Raw genomic sequence first — 17,206 nt, forward strand, 5'->3', positions numbered from 1 at the left:
ACAATAGCCTAAAGGTGGACACAGTCCTTCGATGGATACATGGATAAACAAAATGTAGTCTGTACATACAAGGGAATAGTATTCAGTCTTAAAAAGGGAGGAAATTCTGACACATGCTACAATATGAATGAACACTGAGGGCATTATGTTAAGTGAAAAAAGCCACTCACAAAAAAGACAAAGGCCGCATGGGTCCATTTATATGAGGCACCTAGAGTAGTCGAAATCACAGAGACAAAAAGTGGAATGGTGGTAACCAGGGGCTAGAGGGAGGGGAAGATGGGGAATTGTTGTTTAATAGGTACAGAGATTCAGTCATGCAAGGTGAAAAGAGTTCTGGAGATTGCACAGCAATGTGAATGCATTTAACACTACTGAGCTAGACTCTTCAAAATGGTTATGGTAGAAAAAAATACAAAATCAGGCCGGGCACGGTGGCTTCTGCCTCTAATCCCAGCACTTTGGGAGGCCGAGGCGGGTGGATCACCCGAGGTCAGGAGTTTGAGACCAGCCTGGGCAACATGGTGAAACCCCGTCTCCACTAAAAATACAAAAATTAGCCTACTGTGGTGGCGGGCGCCTGTAGTCCCAGCTAGTTGGGAGGCCAAGGCAGATGAATCACTTGAACCCACAAGGCAGAGGTTGCAGTGAGCCGAGATTGCGCCACTGCACTCCAGCCTGGGAGACAGTGAGACCCTGTCTCAAAAAAAAAAAAAAAAAAAAATCTATGCAAAAGCAGAGCATTATCTAGTACTATTATTCAGTTCAACAGCGGTTTATCCAAGCAACTACTGCTTGTAGGTGTGGATGCTAGACGGAGGAGCTACAGAACTGTGAAACAACCACGACCCTTGAGAACCAGTTGGGGAGCCATGACAATATCTATACACCTTGGCAAGTGCATGGAAAGAAATACCTATTGGGTGCCGTAACAACCAGGCTGTGGGTAGCGACAAGACTTCCTGGAGAAGGTGATCGTGAAGCCTTCTTCAATAGAGCAGTGAACCTGGGGACATGGCTGAATTCTGTGGCCCGTTACTACAAACGTGCAGCGCAACAGTATAATCCCTCCCTTTCAGGACACACGGCTCATCTGCATCAGCAACCCTGGGTATTAGAGGACCTGGAGTTAAGCTGACATCAAGAGGGAATAGGGCCCTGCTACGATCTTAGGAGATGCGAGGCCATTTCCTTTATCTAGTCCCCAATCCAAAAAATAAGGACGCTGAGAGTCCACAAGTTTTTATTTAAGTGCCTGGGTGAGCCAGATTCTAGAACACTGGAGACAGCTCTGACCTTATAAAGTGCAGAGCCAAATCCCAGGGCTTTTTGATATTTGCCATGGCCAGATTTATATCTGGAAGGAATGAAAGAACAATAACAAATTTATTTTCCAGTCTGTATATTATGAATTTCAATGTTTTCCTGTTTCTTCACATGAAGTTTCCTTTCAGTTGGTTATAAAACCCTGTCTCGTTTATGTTGGAGACAGAACAGGCTGACTGCAACACAGTGGACTTCAAGAGCTAGTGGAAAAGGCATGCTAACCCCATTTTTCCCCTTACTCCCCGCAGCCCCATTCCCTTTGGCTAGAGGCAGCCCCGGGACAGGTCTTGCCTCAAGCCCAGCCTCTTGGAAGAGCCACAGCTGAGTCCTGGAGGCCAAACAGGTTCCAGGCTAGTAGGATTTTCCTAAAATGAAAGAATACCCAAGCACTACTCCCTCACAGCATCACGAATAGCTGCACCTTGTGATTAAAAAAAAAAAACAACCCTGGAAACTCCAAAAATGAACTAACTATAAGAATAGCTGGGGGGAGGCAGGTTGGTGCTCATAACTGGTCCTGGGAACTTTCTAAAGCAGGTGGGTTCGCCGGTTTTGTGCCTCAGCCTGAAACTCAAGGAAAGCCGGAGAGACCAACCAAATACCAGGACTGCCTGTCACAGAAGTGCTGGTCCTCAATCCAGGATGACATTGTTACAGCTTAGTTTTCAGCACACACACACACACACACACACACCCCACAGACACATACATACGCACACAAGGTTAATTTGTTCAAAGCAGTATGTTTTCGAGAGCTCGCTGAATGAAGACTGTGGGTGTCATTTAGGTAAAGTTCCCCAAGACTTAAGGATTACTTAACTGTAATTGCAATTTCCTTAAAGAATAGCAAAACATTTGCTTACATGTATCTCTGTCTGCAGTTCCCACTTCTCATTGGCTTGAAACTTCTGTGAGAATCCCACACAGACATAGAGCAAATCCAGCCCCGCGATGTTCAGCTAGCCTGTATGCTTGTCTATCAGCCGAGGCGGCGCAGTAATTGCTGATGAACTAGTAATTGGCCTCCCGAAATTTAAAAAATACATACAAAAATCCCTTAAAACGACAAAGTTGCTGCCCTTTCCAAAAAGAGAGAGGAATGAAGTGCTGAGAATTTCGCAGCCCTCTCTGATGCTGACTTTTGAAACTGTATTAGAAAATACCCACTCCCAAAAGAACGCTTCAAGATGGAAATTACAGACGCGCAGCTTTTTATAATTAACAATATCATTGCATCACTAGCTCATGCCTTTTCCAATATCCTGACACCGCCTGAATCGCAGCCATAACCATTTTCCACCCATCGGATTTTTAGCAAGCCTTCCAGACCCTGGAGAAAGAAAAGTCCAGCGCGGAGAACCCACCTTTTTATTCCTGGCATGTCCAAGACGCGCGAGGAGGAGATGCGAAGGCGAGAAGAAAGCTCGCGGGCGGGACCCCCGGAGGAGCTCGGGCACGTCGGCCTCCTCTGGGCCCTCGGGGCTCGCGGGTGTTTTATTCCAGAGGGGCCGAGCGAGTCGTGGAGAGGACACGGGGAGAGCGCCGGGGTCCTCCCAGCCACTGCAGAGCCCTCAGCGCAAGCACCTGGTTTTGCTTAGCCCTCTTCAGTAATTCAGCATTAAACCAATTGGAGGAGGAATGTTAAAAATGAACACTTCATTTTCTAAGTATGTTAAACAATGCAAATGGGGCCTCAGTCTGGACACAGCTGGTTCAGATTACAGCGCTCACCAACTGGCTAGACTCCTCACAACAATTTTGGGGCGTCTGCCAGGGCCCAGTGCTCGGCGCTGGGAGGAGAGCCCTTCCCCGGCCGCGCTCGGCTGCGAGCGTCCGGACAGGAGGCGAGGGGCGGGCGCGCGCAGGGGTGCGGGGGGCTGGGAGGGCCCGGGCCCCTTGACCTTCCCACCCAGGGGCGGGGCGGGGCTGGCAGCGCGGCCCGGCGGGGAGGGGCGTGCACGCCCGCGCTGCGTGGCACGGGGACCCGCGGGAACGTTGTCGCCTCCGGGAGGAAAGGGACTTGAACTCACGACCCACGCAGCTCCAGGGACTAGAAACTCACGATCGATTGGGAAACCAGAACCTACGAAGCAGAGGCTTGGGGCGAGCGACGGGAGAGTCGCGATCTTCCCGAAGAAGGGGTGGGGAGCAGCGGGGTAGGGGGGAGGAGGAGGATGGAATCCCGCTGGTGCGAATTCCAGACTTCAGCTTGTGCAATGCAAGTCTTAGGACGCTTTTCTCTCCCCGCCCTCATTCCCCGATTCTCCCTGGCATTTTCTCGCTTTCCTGAAAAAGTGTCCCCTGGCTCGAAAGTGATTTTAACAAGTTAAACGGTGATTTGAAGAAGGGACAGTCTGGAAAAGCAGAATGGTGGAGACAGCACATAAGACATTCTAAGTCCTTTGCATTCATTCTAGTGGAGGCCTCAACCTATTTCTTTTTCCTGTTTGTTGGTTTGTTTTTAAGCCATTGGAGTACTTTTGTCAATGAAATCTTACAGAAGGCACTCACTCTATAAAACGCCAGTGCATTGACTGTGGCCTATCCCATCTGCTTCCACCTGCATCTTCCTATCTGCAGCCGAAAAGCCCTGATCCAGGTCCCCTGTCCTCACCGCCACTCTAAGCAGTAGGAGTGATCATCTCCATGTTATTGGAGGTGAAGATAAGAGAGGTTAGGTAACTTCCCCATAGTCACGCAGCCATTCATTGGTACAGCTGAGCCTCTGGAGTCTACATATTTAGCCTTCCCTAAGGCACTTTTGGGGGCAAGTAAATGGAATTCTACCCAAAGGAGAATAACAGAATGTGGATAGTTGTTGAAGCTGTGTCCATTATACTAGTCTAATCTATTTACTTTGTATGTGTTTGAAATTTCCTATAAAACAATTTTTAAAATATGTTTATAAGGTTGTTCATCCCCCCATTGTTTGTAAAAGCAAAAGATTATAAACACCTTTAAGTTCGATCAGCAAGGCACCAATAGGGCTAAATAAAGTAAGGGGCTTCCAAAGGTTTCTATTGTGCAACCAATTAAAACCTAGACACATAAGAGTCCACATTGGACGACTCCATTTATATAAAATTCAAAGTCAGATAGTGACTGGGAGGCGGCCCAGCCCCTTCTGGGTGCTGGTAATAATCTAATTACTGATCTGGATGCTGGTTATGTAGGGGTGTGTACATTTAATATTTGTGAAGTCCTATGTATATCTTATTTTGAAAAAAAGACTGAAACAGCTCTGTATGCACTGCTATTGAAGGGTTTCCAATATATTTTGTGGGTCAAAACAGTAGGATATTGGTAATTTCACATAGATTGATCTAATATAGTAATAAATGTAAAAGGTAAGCTGCAGAACTGTGTGTAAAGCATGCCATCATTTGTGGGGAAAAATATAAATATATAAGTTCTTGCTTGTACATGTACAGAAAAGACATCGCCTGAAGGATGCACGAGAAACCATGAGTATTATTGGTCTTAGCTCAGGCTGCCATAACAGAATACCATAGACTGGGTGGCTTATGTAGTAACATTTATCTCTCCCAGTTCTGGAGGCTGGAAGTCTAAGATCAGGGTGTGGGCATGGCCAGGTTCTCATGAGGGTCCTCTCCTGGTTGCAGATGGCTGTCTTCTCGCTATGTCCTCACATGATGGAGAGAGGGAGACTAGTGTTCCTTTTTTTGAGATGGAGTCTCACTCTCTCACCCAGGCTGGAGTGTGGTGGCGTAATCTTGGCTCACTGCAACTTCTACCTCCCAAGTTCAAGCAATTCTCCTGCTTCAGCCTCCCAAGTAGCCGGGATTATAGGCACGCACCACCGTGCCTGGCTAATTTTTGTATTTTTAGTAGAGATGGGGTTTTGCCATGTTGGCCAGGCTGGTCTTGAACTCCTGGGCTCAAGCAATCCATGGGCCTCGGCCTCCCAAAATGCTGAGATTACAGGCTTGAGCCACTGCGCCTGGCCAGAGACTGGGATTCCTTTTATAAGGGCACTAGTCCCATTCGTGAGGGCTTCACCCTCATGATCTAATCACCTGCTGAAGGCCTCATCTCCTAGAGCCATCACCTTGGAGATTCAGATTTCAACGTATGAATCTGGGGGGTTAAACATGTGGTCTGTAACCATCTCCTAGGAGGGAAATCAGGCAGACAACTGGAGAATAAATAGGAGAGGAAAATTCGCTCCTCATTGCTCACTTTTTGGTATAACTTGAATTTTGTAACTTGTACCTGTATTACCTATTCAAAATATGAGTAATATTCAAAATAACAAAACTTAAAATATCGGATGTAGAACTAGTTGTGGGGGTAGGAATAGTTTTAAGGGACTCAGTTCATTCGCCTCGCAGATACTGTCAACCTTCTTGAAGAACACGGAAGGAGAGGAAATCAATATACCCGTTTCCTACACAGGCAAATTGAGACCGTTGGAAGCAAAACTATTCTGGGACCCATCTTGGACGAGAGATTGTTTCCATCTTAGAACTGTAGGGTTGGAAAGGGGGAGAAAACGAAGACTGCCATAAAACACTTGGGTCCAAGTCTTGGTTTTGCCTCCTACTCTCTCGACATCTCAGTTTTCTCATCTGCAAGATGGCGATGATAACATCGCCAAGGTTGTTGCGGAAATGAAATAAAAATTATCCTCTTGATTTTCACTGTGTCCACGATCCCATTCCCTACACAATGCCCTCCAAAATATCCTTAATAAATAGTAAATTATCCACTTCTGTGGACAAGGAAATCACAGCCTCACAAAACAGCCCATCTCACTATTGAATAGCTCAAACTATTAGAAAATTCTCTCTTCATTTGAACCCAAATCCACTTCCCTGTATGTAATTACCGTTCATGGAATCTAATTCTCCCCTCTAAAGCCAGGGGCCCCCCAACTTGGAAACAACAAGCTTCCTATTACCTCCACTCCTCGCCCACGCTACTATTCTCATCTCCAGGCTGAACATCCCAGGGGCTTTCAGCTGGTCCTCATGTGCCCCGTGACCCCAAGGCAGCCTGTCCATCTCGTCTGGCAGTTTCTGCCTCTTGATTCATACTGAATTTGCACCAACAAAAGCAACCTGTAATGCACAGGCTATGTAACAGCGTCTCCTCCGCTCTGTACCTGGACTGCAAATTCTTTTTAAGCAAGAGCAAGGTTTTCCATATGTCCATATTACATTTTTATCCACTGTTTAAGATCTTTCTCTTGGCCAGGCATGGTGGCTCACGCCTGTAATCCCAGCACTTTGGGAGGCCGAGGCAGGTGGATCACGAAGTCAGGAGATCGAGACCATCCTGGTCAACATGATGAAACCCCATCTACTAAAAATACAAAAATTAGCTGGGTGTGGTGGCGTGCACCTGTAATCCTAGCTACTCGGGAGGCTGAGGCAGGAGAATCGCTTGAACCATGGAGGCGGAGTTTGCAGTGAGCCGAAATCGTGCCACTGCACTCCAGCCTGGTGACAGAGCGAGTCTCAAAAAAAAAAGATCTTTCTCTCAACATGAATTGTTGTCTAAAGTACTAAATATCACTCTCAACTTTGACAACTACAGAGCTGCTGAATGTGACTTCTTTGACTTTATCACAGTTATCAATAAAAATGCTACTGGGAGGCCGGGCGCAGTGGCTCGCGCCTGTAATCCCAGCACTTTGGGAGGCTAAAGTGGGTGGATCACCTGAGGTCAGGAGTTTGAGACATAATAATAATACAAAATAACACTAATACTAATTCTAATACTACCAATAATACAAAAATTAGCCAGGCATGGTGGTGCATGCCTGTAATCCCAGCTACTACGGAGGCTGAGGCAGGAGAATTGCTTGAACCTGGGAGGTGGAGGTTGCAGTGAGTCGAGATTGCGCCATTGCACTCCAGCCTGGGCAACAAGAGCAAAACTCTGTCTTGAAAAAACCATAAATAAATGTTACCGGGACAGTCGGAGTGAAGCAATCCATCCAGATTGGCACTAATCCCTTCTCTTTCTTCACTATTTTGGGGTCACTGCCCATTGTCTGACTCCAGGCGAGACCAACTTCTCTCACAAAAGAGCTGGTCTTTTTTTTTTCTTTTTGAGATGGAGTCTCGCTGTCGCCCAGGCTGGAGTGCAGTGGCGCGATCTTGGCTCCCTGCAAACTCCACCTCCTGGGTTCACGCCATTCTCCTGCCTCAGCCTCCTGAGTAGCTGGGACTACAGGCACCCACCACCTCGCCCGGCTAATTTTTTGTATTTTTAGTAGAGACGGGGTTTCACCGTGTTAGCCAGGATGGTCTCGATCTCCTGACCTCGTGGTCTGCCTGTCCCTCTTTGTTAGAAAGTTCTTTCTTGAGCTGAACCTAAATCTGCTTCCCTGTATGGAACTAATGTCCATGGATTCTAATTCTCCCCTCTGCAGGGACAGGTTCCTCCCTCTTCTGCATAACGAGCTTCCTATCCATTAAAACGGTTCCCCATGTCCACAAAGACTTTGAGACACTTTGTCAAGTGTTCTGCTAACATCAAAACACATGTTACGTATAGCATTTCCTGATCTAGCAAGTCTATTTTAAAAAGGAAAAATGTTCCTTTGGCATGAACTGCTAAATGACCCTTGCTGTCTTCCAGAGATCATCGCTTCCTCTTCAAAGTGTTTTTGCTGGGCCAGGCACAGTGATTCATGCCTGTAATCCCAGCCTTTGGGAGGCTGAGGCAGGCGGATCACCTGAGGTCAGGACTTTGAGACCAGCCTGGCCAACATGGTGAAACCCTGTCTCTACTAAAAATACAAAACTTAGCCGGGCACGGTGGCGTGCAGCCTAGTCCCAGTGACTTGGGAGGCTGCGGCAGGAGAATCGTTTGAACCCGGGAGGCAGAAGTTGCAGTGAGCCAAGATCACGCCACTGCACTCCAGCCTGGGTGACAGAGCAAGACTCTGTCTCAAAAACAAAACAAAACAAAAGCGTTTTTGCTTTTTCATTTGCAAAATAGGAATCCTATCATCTGCTCCACATCCCATCATCAGAATCAAACACAATCAAAACTATAAAACAACTTTATAAAATGCAAATTGTAGCATAAATGTAAGAGGTTATCATCCGCTGAATGAGATCTTCCTGGTTCCAGTGAAGCTCAATTTCTTCACTCTGCCACTGTGGGTTGAAAGACAAACAAGCAATTTTATTTTTTTGTAAAGCAATGTGTCAAATTGGGGGAAAATTCACAAAATTATAGATTGAATGATATATGTTGACTATTAATATTAAATCAGAGCTGGGCAAGGTGGCGCATGCCTGTAATCCCAGCAACTCGGGAGGTTTAGGCAGGAGGATTGCTTGAGGTCAGGGGTTCGAGACCAGCCTGGGCAACATGATGAGACCTTGTCTCTACAAAACACTTTAAAACTTAGCCAGGCATGGTAGTGTGTGCCTGTAGTCCCAGCTATTCATTAGGCTGAGGCAGGAGGATTGCTTGAGCCCAGGAGGCCAAGGATGCAGTAAGTCGTGATTGTTCTACTGCACTCCAGCCTGGGTAACACAGCAAGACCCTATCTCAAAAATAAACAAAACATTTATTTTTTTACTGTCCAAAAATAATTATATTGTAATGCCTTTTTATGAGCAAATACAAAGCAGGGAGGGGGTGTTATTGAATGTCTGTGATTATGTTAGATGCTACAGCTCCTCTCCTTTCACCCCCACAATAACCCTGTGAAATAGGAAACCCTCCGTTTTGCAGATAAACAGGCGCAGGGACATCACGGCCATGCAGATAATCAGGGGTCCAAACTCCGGCCCTCACCAGCCTGTTGGATTCTAGAGTCCTCCTTCCTTCCAGTTTACCAAGCCTGCTTTCTCTACTCACAGCTTCCCTGGCGACTTCCCTCCTTGTCTCAGTCCCCCAGGAATATTCCAGAACTCCATGGGCCCTTCCATCATTGCTCTGTCTTGCTCTCTCTCCTTTTTCTGAACACTAGTAAAGCCTTTGGTTTCATATATTATCTATACTTGGCCCAAAACAGTCAGAAAACTAAAATGACAGCCAACACCTGAGTTCAGCATTGGGCAGAGGCTCCGCCCCACAGTTCCGTCCATCCTGCCGTGGAGGACGGGGGAATGTCTCTTGTTCCTGATGCCGCCAGAGGCTTCCTCTCTCCTCCTCCCTTGGTCGGACTTCTCACTGAGTACTTGTCTTAGCCACCTCCTCACCACCTAGTCCCACCTTAACCCACTAAAATCTGACTAAGTTCCCACCATTCACCCACATAATGCTCCCTAAGTTGCCTAGTGATTCCTCCTGGCCAAATACGATGCCTTTTCTCCACCTCTAATTGTTCCTGTGTCTCTAGTTGATGATGCATCTTCTCTCTTTCATCCATGGCTTTAACTTTTCCTGGGTGTTTACCCCTACTTTTTTTTTTTTTTTTTTTTTAGAGACAGGGTCTCATTCTGTCACCCAGGCTGAAGTGCAGTGGAACTATCATAGTTCATTGTATCGTCAAACTCCTGGGTTCAAGGGATCCTCCTGCCTCAATCCCTGGAGTAGCTGGGACTACAGTTGTGCACCACTATACCTGGTTAATTTTTTAATTTTTTGTAGAGACCGAGTCTCGCTATGTTGCCCAGGCTGGTCTCAAACTTCTGACCTCAAGCAGTCCTCCCACCTCGGTCTCCCCAAGTGCTGGGATTACAGGCATGAGCCGCTGAGCCCGGCCTTTCTGTCTATAATTCTGATCACATATATATATATATATATTTTGAGATAGAATCTCCCTCTGTTGCCCAGGCTGGAGTGCAGTGGTGTAATCTCAGCTCACTGCAACCTCCACGTCCTGGGTTCAAGCAATTCTCCTGCCTCAGCCTCCTGAGTAGCTGGGATTACAGGCACCAGCACCATGCCCAGCTGATTTTTGTATTTTTTTAGTAGAGATGAGGTTTCGCCATGTTACCCTGGCTGGTCTCGAACTCCTGACCTCAAGTGATCCACCTGCCTCGGCCTCCCAAAGTGCTGGGATTATAGGCATGAGCCACCGCACCCGGCCTGTACTTTAATGTAACTGACTGGTTTGAGAACGTCAGGATTTTCTAGATGTACCTGGAATTTCCAAGAAATTCAGCAAATCATTAAAACGCCTGAGCTTTTCTTATCGTTTTAGCTGACTGTGGTTTTGACATATAACCATGTGCAAAACGTGGGCTCTGTCCTAGAGACTTCAGGCAAGCAGACTCTGCCGGGTAGCCCCAGAGTTGAGGTCAAAAACTGGTAATGACCTGCTTCCACCTGCCATCTCTGTTTTGTTCTTGTCAATTTTTCTGACATTTAATACGGATTGAGATTTTGGGCAACACTAACATATTTACTATAACTATAAAATGGTATGATGGTCCATTTACCTCATTTCCTACTTACCATCCACATAAGATAGACTGTATTAGTGGCTCCCAGATTCTTGAATTTACCAGACTAGTAAAGTCAACCACCGTGAAAATGGAGAGAATATTAGGTGCCAATTTTTAATTTTGCCAGTAAAAACAAAAGAAAATACAACCATCATATTTCATAAGAGAAAGAACTTTGAGTGCAACAGAGTCATCTGAGAGCTTGTTAAAATTAATAAACTAGGCCTTACACCCTGAGATTAAAGGGGTGTGGGGGGAGGAATCTGCATTTTACAAACACCCCCAGGTGATTCTGAGGAGAAATTGTTACTTTCTCAGCAGCTCCGAATGATTTTTAAGCAACATATTCTCCCAACACAAGCCTTCTCTATAAGTATTCTTGCCTAAAAGTATTGAACTTGAATTTAATCAAGCTTCTAGAATGGCAACATCAAGGTGAACTTTCTGCCATGCTGGAAATGTTCTGTATCTGCCCTGTCCAATGTGGCAGTGACTAACCACGTGTGCCCACTGAGCACTTGAAATGTGGCCAGTGCAAATTTTTTATTTCATTTAACTAATTTAAGTTTTTTGTTTTTTTTTTTTTTTTTTGATACGGAGTTTTGCTCTTGTCACCCAGGCTGGAGTGCAATGGCAAAATTTCGGCTCACTGCAACCTCTGCCTCCCAGGTTCAAGTGATTCTCTTGCCTAAGCCTCCTGAGTAGCTGGGATTACAGGTGCCCGCCTCCACGCCCAGCAAATTTTTGTATTTTTAGTAGAGACGGGATTTCACCGTGGTGGCCAGGCTGGTCTCGAACTCCTGACCTCAAGTGATCCACCTGTCTCAGCCTCCCAAAGTGCTGGGATTACAGGCGTGAGCCACTGCGCCCGGCCTAAGTTGACATTTAAATAACCACATGTGGCTGGTGGCTCTCATGGTGCCCAGCATGGCTCTAGATCTGACATGACTGCCAGTTTGCAAGAAGTGTAGAGAATAGAGGAAAAAATTAAAAGACCCTCGAGGAAGAAACAATAGCAAAAAAGAATAAAAAAGGGGAGAGACGGTGTAAAGAAATAGAAAGAAGGGGAAAAGCCTTTGTCATTCAGGACCTGTCCAGGAAAAAATAGCCTGTACCAGGTAGTTTGGCAGAGGAATTTAACACAGGGAACTAGTTTCAAAAGAGCTGAAAGAGCTGAAAAGCCAAATGGAATGTTGAGGCAACCCAGAGCTATGCTCCTTCAGGAAGCCACCACCTCCCCTAGAGCTGGAAGGACTAAGGAAGAGGAGATGATGCCACCAGAACCCAGGAGTGGGGACTACCTACAAGAATTGAATCAGGTGGAGGCTGCTGGAGGGCTAGAGAAGTGGTCACTGTCAAGAGGCAGAGGCTGGGAGAAATGCCCTGGCTTTTTCCCGCCTCCCATCCTTTGAGTCTCCTCCGTGTACTTCACATTGGCTGAAATCCGACTGGGAAGCCAGTAGCAAAGAAGCTTGAGAAGAAAAATGTGCAGGGTACCAGCAGAGCAAGGAGGAGACAGGACAGTGAATGGATCCAAGAGCAGAGGCAAATGACTGGTACTGAAACAGAACAAGCAAATGCAACATTTGCATGGCGTTTGGGTCCTGATTTGTGTTAACCAAGTGTGTGTAAAGATGCACCTTTGATATAATGAGAGAATTTGAATATAGACTAGATATTAGAGAATAAAGAATTATTGTTAATTTTGTAAGATCTGTTAATTTCTAATGTATCTTTATCACTTAGAAAGGCCTACTAAATTAATGGAGGATAAATGAAATGAGATCAGCAAAACCGTGTTAACTATCAAAGCTGGAATATGGGTTCATGGACTTGTATTAACTCCTCTTTCGAGTTTTCTGTTTGTGAAGAATTATGTAACAATTTAAAAATGAGTGTCAATAGATTTTTTTCCACTTTATCATGTGTGATAAAAGTCTGACTTTCTTTTTTTCCCCTCTCCCTTAACCCATTCTCCTTTCCTTCAGGATACCTGTGAAAATTATCAGTAATACTTACAGGCCTGGTGAGTTTTTTAACATTAACCACCTTGATCTATGGATATGATCTCTAATTACTCCTGGGACTCCTCTAAGGAGCATTCTATTCTAAAGTCTCAAATCTAAAGCTGCATTGGAAATTGGTTTAGAATGAGAAATTGTGACAGCAAAAGTATGATAATTTAATTTTGAATTAGACTTTTTTGAGTCTACGATGAGACAATAGTCTTGAAACACAGGCTTTGCTAGAAGAAACGTTTCCTAAGGTCATAGGGTAGCGAAATTTTATGATACCAGAACAGCTTTTCTGTACCCAGGAAAATAAATATGGGGCAGAAATCAGGAAGTAGAGAGGATCGGAGGATGAAAGCAGAGTAAGAAACTCCCTGGGTTCAACCCAGGAGGTGAGGATTGAGACTGTATGATCGTGTAAGAGCCCCAGATAAGCTGAAGGAGAATCGGAGAACACCTGGGCTCCACTTCCCTGCAGCATCCAACTTAGCACCAAAAGAATGGGATTAGTGGTGAGAGGAGCCTCTGGAGATGGCTGGAGTGATGCCATCATCCTACTGCCCTGTGCTTTGCACGTGACAGGTGCACAAGTTCCTGCATTCCTCTGGGACAGTGTGGACACTGATCAAATAGCAGTTCACTTCAGGGCAAAGAGGGTGCAAAGTACACAGGCCCCAGCTCAGGTCACAACCATAGAGGGCAGCACAGGGTCAAGGATCCATCAGGAGACCCCCCACACCCTAACTGGCCCAAAGCCATGTAAACTTCTCTGTGTATACCGATGGGATGTCAGATTTCAATAACATTCCTGTACCAGGCCAGATATGGTGGCTTACACCTATAATCCTAGCACTTTGGGAGGCCTAGTCAGGAGGATTGCATGGGTCTAGGAGTCTGAGGCCACAGTAAGTTATGATCGCACCATTGCCCTACATTCCGGGTGACTGAGACCTTGTCTCTAGGAGAAGAAAAATTATACAAGTAATTTTAAACAATTGGTCTTAGTTTAAATTATAGGTTGGGCACAGTGGCTCACACCTGTAATCTAAGCACTTTGGGAGGCCAAGACGGGCGGATCACTTGAGCTCAGGAGTTTGAGACCAGCCTGGACAACATGGAGAAACCCTGTCTCTTCCAAAAATACAAAAAATTATCCCGGTATGGTGGCGTGTGCCTGTGATTCCAGCTACTCGGGAGAACGAGGTGGGAGAATTGCTTGAGCCCAGGAGCCAGAGGCTGCAGTGAGCCGAGATGACATCACTGCACTCCAGCGTGGGTGACAGAGTGAAACCCCCCATCCCAAAAATAAATAAATAAATAAATTATAAAGGCATTTTTCTTTTTTTGGCCCATGAAGTCCTACATATAATTTACATCTCCAACAAAGGTATTAAAATATCTAGGAATTTTTAAAAATCTACTTATGCAAAGAGTATGACTAGAAAGAAAAGTTTTTGTACACACATGAAAATTTCTCGTGATTTAGTCTTTGAGCCATTGCAGGTTTGGTAGATAATCAGTGCCATTTAAACTTCTCTCAAACATTATTCCTTTTTGAAAAATGAATGAAAATACTGAACATATTTTAGGTAGATTAATTTACATATAGTTGGGTTTCATTTATAGTTCTGAGTTTTGAGGAAATCTGGATGAATTGAAAATAAATGGAGAATTTTTTCCTTTTTTTTTTTTTTATGGATGGGGTGTTGCCCCATATTGCCCAAGCTGGAGTGCAGTGGCTATTCAGAGGTGCCATCATAGTGCACTACGGTAGCCTTGAACTTCTGGCCTCAAGTCATCCTGCCTCAGCCTCCTGAGTAGCTGGAACTACAGGTGCACACCACCATGCCTGTCTTCTTTTTCCGTTTGACTTACATATATATAGACTAACAGACAGTGCTTTTTTTTTTCAATAAGCTGTGCATCTAGGTTTCTCAGTTTTGTTAGCTATTTCATTATTAATATTCTATTTTGTTCTCCCTTACACTTTAGTAATAACAGCTTCATTTCTTTTGCCTTTTTTTTTTTTTTTTGAGGTGGCATCTCATTCTGTCCCCCAGGCTGGAGTGCAGTGGTGCGATCTCAGCTCACTGCAACCTCCACCTCCCGGGTTCAGATGATTCTCCTGCCTCAGCCTCCCAAGTAGCTAGGATTATAGGCATGCACCACCACGCCTGGCTAATTTTTGTATTTTTGGTAGAGACGGGGTTTCACCATGTTAGCCAGGCTAGTCTTGAGCTCCTGACCTCAAGTGGATCCACCTACCTCAGCCTCCCAAAGTGCTGAGATTATAGGCGTAAGCCACTGTGCCCAGCCTTTTTCTGGTTTTTAATTTCTTAGACATAAACAGTTTTTAAGCCATGCTATATAGATGATGCTAGCATGGGTTCCTCTAGACTCTAATCTTTTAACCTAGTATTTTCCAACATTTAAGAAGACAGATCAAATGGCACCTCCTCTATGAGATTATTAGAGACCTCCAAAATTGGATCTCCCAATTTTTTCCCGTGGTATCTTGACTCTGCCTCCATTTTATAACACATTTTATAATGCTGTGTCTCTTTCAGTAAACAGTGAATTCCTCAAAAGCACTAACAGTCCTTTTCACCATTATAACTATGTGCACAGTCTGACATGTACTCAGTAATATCTGCTGAATACAGACTGATTTTTTCCTGGTAGATGTTATATCCTAATGAAATTACTTCAGCAAGTATTGTCACTATATGATAATATTTGGGTATTTTATTAAATATAAATCACATGAACAGTGGAGAGCAAGCTTGTCTGATTCCTGGCATGTGGCCCAGGATGGCTTTCAATGTGACCCAACACACATTCGTAAACTTTCTTAAAATATTATGATTTTTTTTGTGATTTTTTTTTTTTTTAGCTCATCAGCTATCGTTAGTGTATTTTATGTGTGGCCCAAGACAATTCTTCTTCCAGTGTGGCCCAGGGAAGCCTAAAGATTGGACACCCCTGGTGTAGAGGATCATTTATCCGGCATATCTCAAGAATTAGACTATAGAGGAATTCTGTTTTCCTAAATCAAATTTCAAATTAATTTTATAATAAATAATTGTGATCTAAATTGCCCATCTTAAGCTTAAATGATGTGTGTGTGTGTATACACACACACATGAGCTGAACATGTAGCCTCCTTCCAACAGCATGGTCTCATGATCACTTTTAAGGGACTGTTCGGGAAGTAATTGACTCTTTGGCTAATTTTTCTCAGGAGCAACAACTCATATCACTAATGATCAAAAGAAAATTTTTGTTTTTGACAAATGTCACCAAACACTTAGATAGACTGATAGATTACTGCTTTAATAACCTAGGGGGGCATGTTTTACAGTCTGCTGTAGAAACAAGAGTAGCTCTGACAATTTGGCTATGGGGTAACTTCTTTCCTCCTTTGTGAAATGGGATCATACTACTAGTCTCACAGGTATGTTTTTGTTTTTGTTTTTAAATATATACAAAATGTTTATTTTAGCTTTAGCTGTACTGTCAAAAACTTAAACCAACTGAAGGTCCACCTGGAAAGGAATAGTTGAATAAAATGGCTACACTCCTGAAAAACAAAACAAAACCAAAACAAACTCAAAACCATTCCTAAGAGTTCAGGACAGGAGAGACAGACATCATTTGGTCATCTACATTGTCCTAAAAAGAATAACAAGATTTGTTACTCGTTATTTATTTGCTCCTTATGGTAGTTTTAAGATGTTATGTAAAAATCCTTTCAAAATTTTAAAAAAGGAAGTAGGTAGGGGCCCAAGATGAAATAAGAGTTGATAAGCTTGGGGCTGGGTGCGGTGGCTCACGCCTGTAATCCCAGAACTTTGGGAGGCTGAGGTGGGCAGATCACCTGAAGTCGGGAGTTGGCAACCAGCCTGACCAACATGGAGAAACCCTGTTTCTACTAAAAATACAAAATTAGCTGGGTATGGTGGTGCATGCCTGTAATCCCTGCTACTCGGGAGGCTGAGACAGGAGAATCGCTTGAACCCGGGAGGCGGAGGTTGCAGTGAGCTGAGATCGTGCCATTGCACTCCAGCCTGGGCAACAAGAGCGAAACTCCATCTCAAAAAAAAAAAAAATAAGAAGAAGAAAGAAAAGAGTTGATAAGCTTGAATGGATAATCGTTGAGGCTGGTGATGAGTACACGGAATCACTATGTTACTCACTCTACTTTCATGTCTATGTTCAAAGTTTTAAGCAAAAATATTTTTAAAATTCTTTAGAAAATATGGCATCCTGTTTGATTGAAAATATGGCATCCTGATTTGATAAAGCTAGGGAATGAGTACGTTAGTGTTAATGTTTTACTCTGTGTTCTTTAGACATACGTTCCTCTAATACTTCATATTTACAGTTGCTGCTTTGAAGTTTTTGTGGGTTAAATCCAACTTCTAGGCCCACAGTTTCTTTGGACTGCTTGTTTCCTGAGTATGAGCCTCACTTTCTTCTTTGTCTTAC

General features: G+C 44.4%; 1 protein-coding gene across 8 annotated transcripts in view; it reads right to left on the reverse strand.

Annotated features, from left to right (window-relative positions):
• The window catches only part of FBLN5 (fibulin 5), an 83,132-nt gene extending 79,653 nt beyond the window's left edge, over positions 1–3,479 (reverse strand). For 3 of the 8 annotated variants that reach the window (XM_063652009.1, XM_063652007.1, XM_063652006.1), the window contains exon 1: positions 2,190–2,510. In XM_063652009.1, the coding sequence (XP_063508079.1) occupies positions 2,190–2,257 (68 nt within the window). In that variant the 5' untranslated portion in view covers positions 2,258–2,510. Of the gene's footprint in view, positions 1–2,189; positions 2,613–2,690 lie in introns of those variants that run through there. The other 5 variants (XM_063652011.1, XM_054448714.2, XM_054448710.2 and 2 more) reach the window with 4 other exon arrangements.
• Between the last annotated feature and the right edge of the window lie 13,727 nt (positions 3,480–17,206).

The sequence above is a fragment of the Pongo pygmaeus genome, chromosome 15, assembly GCF_028885625.2.
Source record: "Pongo pygmaeus isolate AG05252 chromosome 15, NHGRI_mPonPyg2-v2.0_pri, whole genome shotgun sequence".
Taxonomy (NCBI): domain Eukaryota; kingdom Metazoa; phylum Chordata; class Mammalia; order Primates; family Hominidae; genus Pongo; species Pongo pygmaeus.